The sequence below is a fragment of the Penaeus vannamei genome, chromosome 4, assembly GCF_042767895.1.
Source record: "Penaeus vannamei isolate JL-2024 chromosome 4, ASM4276789v1, whole genome shotgun sequence".
NCBI lineage: Eukaryota > Metazoa > Arthropoda > Malacostraca > Decapoda > Penaeidae > Penaeus > Penaeus vannamei.
In genome coordinates, this window is record NC_091552.1 from 49101164 (window position 1) to 49106163 (window position 5000).

General features: G+C 37.8%; 1 protein-coding gene across 1 annotated transcript in view; it reads right to left on the reverse strand.

Moving 5' to 3' along the window:
• LOC113827050 (degenerin del-1) overlaps positions 1–5000 on the reverse strand; it is a 36725-nt gene that overhangs the window by 7145 nt on the left and 24580 nt on the right. The window contains exon 11 of the mRNA XM_070121476.1: positions 4972–5000. This exon is cut by the window's right edge and continues 86 nt beyond it. Within this exon, the coding sequence (XP_069977577.1) occupies positions 4972–5000 (29 nt within the window). The remainder of the gene's footprint in view (positions 1–4971) is intronic.

Genomic DNA, 5000 nt, shown 5'->3' on the forward strand with positions numbered 1-5000 from the left:
GTAGATGGATTGGTTGATGGATAGATAAAGAGAGAGAGTTGGAGGGAGGCGATGGACAGGTAGATAGATTGATGGATAGATAAGGAGAGAGAGTTGGAGGCGTTGATGTTGAGGGTCAGACGCAGGCCGCTCTGGGTCACAGGTAGATAGAGAGAGAGATGGATTGGTGGACAGGTAGATGGGTTGATTGATGGGTAGATAGATAGATTGATAGGTAGATAGATAGATTGATGGGTAGATAGATAGATTGATGGGTAGATAGATAGATTGATGGGTAGATGGATAGATTGATGGATAGATAAGCGACGCAGGATGCTCTGGGGGTCACAGGTAGAGAGAAAGAGAGATAGATGGGTTGATTGATGGGGAGATGGATAGATTGATGGATAGATAAGCGACGCAGGATGCTCTGGGGGTCACAGGTAGAGAGAAAGAGAGATAGATGGGTTGATTGATGGGGAGATGGATAGATTGATGGATAGATAAAGAGAGAAAGAGAGATAGATGGAGATTGATGGGAGATGGATAGATTGATGGATAGATAAGCGACGCAAGGATGCTCTGGGGGCCACAGGTAGATAGATGGATTGATGGACAGGTAGATGGATTGATTGATGGGTAGATAGATATATTGATGGATAGATAAGCGACGTAGGCCGCTCTGGGGGTCACAGGTAGAGAGAGAGAGAGATGGATTGATGGACAGGTAGATGGATAGATTGATGGATAGATAAGGAGGAGAGAGTTGGAGAGAGGCGATGGACAGGGAGATAATAGATTGATAAATAGATAATGTCATAGAAAGATGGATAGTCAGGCAGAGATGGACAGGTAGATAATAGAATGATGGATAGATAATGTCATAGAAAGATATATAGGCAGGAAGAGATGGACAGGTAGATAATAGAATGATGGGTAGATAATGTCATAGAAAGATATATAGGCAGGAAGAGATGGACAGGTAGATAATAGAATGATGGGTAGATAATGTCATAGAAAGATATATAGGCAGGAAGAGATGGACAGGTAGATAATAGAATGATGGGTAGATAATGTCATAGAAAGATGGATAGTCAGGCAGAGATGGACAGGTAGATAATAGAATGATGGATAGATAATGTCATAGAAAGATATATAGGCAGGAAGAGATGGACAGGTAGATTATAGAATGATGGGTAGATAATGTCATAGAAAGATATATAGGCAGGAAGAGATGGACAGGTAGATAATAGAATGATGGGTAGATAATGTCATAGAAAGATATATAGGCAGGCAGAGATGGACAGGTAGATAATAGAATGATGGATAGATAATGTCATAGAAAGATAGATAGTCAGGCAGAGATGGACAGGTAGATAAGAGAATGATGGATAGATAATGTCATAGAAAGATAGATAGGCAGGCAGAGATGGACAGGTAGATAAGAGAATGATGGACAGATAATGCCATAGAAAGATAGATAGTCAGGCAGAGATGGACAGGTAGATAAGAGAATGATGGATAGATAATGTCATAGAAAGATAGATAGTCAGGCAGAGATGGACAGGTAGATAAGAGAATGATGGATAGATAATGTCATAGAAAGATAGATAGGCAGGCAGAGATGGACAGGTAGATAATAGAATGATGGATAGATAATGTCATAGAAAGATAGATAGGCAGGCAGAGATGGACAGGTAGATAATAGAAAGATGGATAGATAATGTCATAGAAAGATAGATAGTCAGGCAGAGATGGACAGGTAGATAATAGAATGATGGATAGATAATGTCATAGAAAGATAGATAGTCAGGCAGAGATGGACAGGTAGATAATAGATTGATAAATAGATAATGTCATAGAAAGATAGATAGTCAGGCAGAGATGGACAGGTAGATAATAGAATGATGGATAGATAATGCCATAGAAAGATAGATAGTCAGGCAGAGATGGACAGGTAGATAATAGAAAGATGGATAGATAATGTCATAGAAAGATATATAGGCAGGCAGAGATGGACAGGTAGATGGATTGATTGATGGGTAGATAAAGAGAGAGAGTTGGAGGGAAGCGTTGATGTTGAGGGTCAGACGCAGGCCGCTCTGGGGGTCACAGGTAGATAATAGAAAGATGGATAGATAATGTCATAGAAAGATATATAGGCAGGCAGAGATGGACAGGTAGATAATAGAATGATGGATAGATAATGTCATAGAAAGATAGATAGGCAGGCAGAGATGGACAGGTAGATAATAGAAAGATGGATAGATAATGTCATAGAAAGATAGATAGTCAGGCAGAGATGGACAGGTAGATAATAGAATGATGGATAGATAATGCCATAGAAAGATAGATAGGCAGGCAGAGATGGACAGGTAGATGGATTGATTGATGGGTAGATGGATTGATTGATGGATAGATAATGTCATAGAAAGATAGATAGTCAGGCAGAGATGGACAGGTAGATAAGAGAATGATGGATAGATAATGTCATAGAAAGATAGATAGTCAGGCAGAGATGGACAAGTAGATTATAGAATGATGGATAGATAATGTCATAGAAAGATAGATAGTCTGGGAGAGATGGACAGGTAGATAATAGAATGATGGATAGATAATGAGAGAGAGAGATGGAGGGAGGCGTTGATGTTGAATGTGAGACGCAGGGATAGAGATAGATCGATGGACAGATAGGTAATGGATGGAGGAACCTTCTTAGAATTCAGAAAGCTGAGAGAGAGAGAGAGAGAGTGAGAGAGAGAGAGACAGAGAGACAGAGAGAGAGAGAGTGAGAGAGAGGGAAAGAGAGATGGATAGATAGATAAAGAGAGAGAGATAGCCTTCATCTTGGTATAAAAGTGTCGAAAAAAATATATATGTTTGCCTGACGGAAAATAGGCGTGTGCGGATAAATAAAAGATTATCATTCAAAAAGATAAATATATATATATATATATATATATATATATATATATATATATATATATATATATATATATATATATATATATATATATATATATATATATATATATATATATATATATATATATATATATATATATATATATATATATATATATATATATATATATATATATATGTTAAATAAGATGCAGATAAAAAGAGAATAGACGCAAATATAAAATGAGGAAATAAGAAAAATTAACATAAAAGGCACAGACGATGATAGAAAGATGAAAAATAAGTCTGAAAAATGAACGCGGATAAAGAATAAAGAGATCAAGATGAATGAATATAATGAATGAGTATAATATGCATAAAGGCGAATAAAAAGGCTAAGCCCTGATAAAAAGATAAAGACATAAAAAGATAAAGATAAAAGGCACAAGTTCGGATAAAACCGCAGTGATAATTAAAAAAAAAAAAAACATAAATAACATAAATAACTAAATAACAAATAAATAACATAAATAAATAAATAACATAAATAAATAAATAACATAAATAAATAAATAACATAAATAATAAAAATAAATAATATATAAAAAAAAAAACATGGAGGGCACAAAGGCGGATTCACACCGGAAGCGAAGCGACGCAGCTGACGGAGGAAGGGAAGGCGAGATCAGTAGCAACTCGAGGAGGTGTCATGACGCCTAATTCTAGTTTTGATAGAAAAACCGCATTTTGATGACGTCACAAAAGTTACGGGATCAGTAGCAACTCGAGGAGGTGTCATGGCGCCTAATTATATTTTTGAAAGAAAAAAAAACGCATTTTGATGACGTCACAAAAGTTACGGATGCTTTGTGAATACGGTCGATCCTTTTGGTCTTTTCAATTTTCAAAAAAGATGAAAAAATAATGATTCTAATGGTTATATTTCCACTGAACAATCATCAAAATAGCCCAGTGGGTCTCCATGACACCTCCTCGTGTTGCTACTGATCTAGCCTTCCCCGACGGAGAAAGAGAAAGAGAGAGAGAGAGAGAGAGAGAAAGAGCGAGAGCGAGAGCGAGAGCGAGAGCGAGAGCGAGAGCGAGAGCGAGAGCGAGAGCGAGAGAGAGAGAGAGAGAGAGCGAGCGAGCGAGCGAGAGAGAGAAAGAGAGCGAGCGAGCGAGAGAGAGGCCAACTCTGCTCTCAAACAAGCGTCCCATAACTCAGTGGAGGCAGTCATGGAGGACAGCACTCGGAAGCGTCTGGAGGAGGAGGAAGAATAACTCCTTCAAATGGTGTCTCGAGCACTGAAGGAAAAAAATTGGAGAGGGAAATGGTTTCCTCGAGATCAATTTGGGAAGGACGAAGCTTGGTTTAAATCATCTAATGCAAAAGCTGGAAGGCGTTAAAAAAATCAAATATTTCAAGGACGAAGCTTGGTTTAAATCATCATCTAATACAAGAGTTGGAAAGCGTTAAAAAATCAAATAATATTTCAATTTCTCTCCCAGACTGTAGAAAACTGGCAATATAAGACGACTTTTTCACGACCAGAGAAAAACTGTCGACTCACTGGGGCGGGAGAAAGGGCCCGGGGATTCCCCAGAATCCTCAAGATGGCATGCGTTAACGGAGATATTTTTCGAAAAACCGCTTAAGAACCGCTAGACTTACGACTGGTCCAAGCCATACAAGCGACGTAGCTAGCATATCGCTCGTAACTTAGCACCCGGTATGAAAAACATTGTAAATACAGCGAAGCGATTGTAAGCCACGGAACTTTGCTCTCTCTGTCAATCCGCCTTAAGTGCGCGTGAAAAGATACAGAGATAAAGAATGGATAAATAAGAAAAAAAAATCATAAACGGGGATAAAAAGATGAAGAGCGGAAATATATAAGAATTTTTTTAAAATAGTAAAAAAGATAGAGACTAAAAACTGTACATCTAAGGATAGAATAAATAAATAAACACAGGTAAAAAAATATGAAGATGGAGAAAGCAACGCCTAAAATTTAAAAAAAAAAATAAAAATAAAAATAAAAAAACACGACGTGGTTCCCAAAGACCCCCGGGGGAGCACGGACTGACCCCCGGTCCAACAGAATACGTCTTCCTTG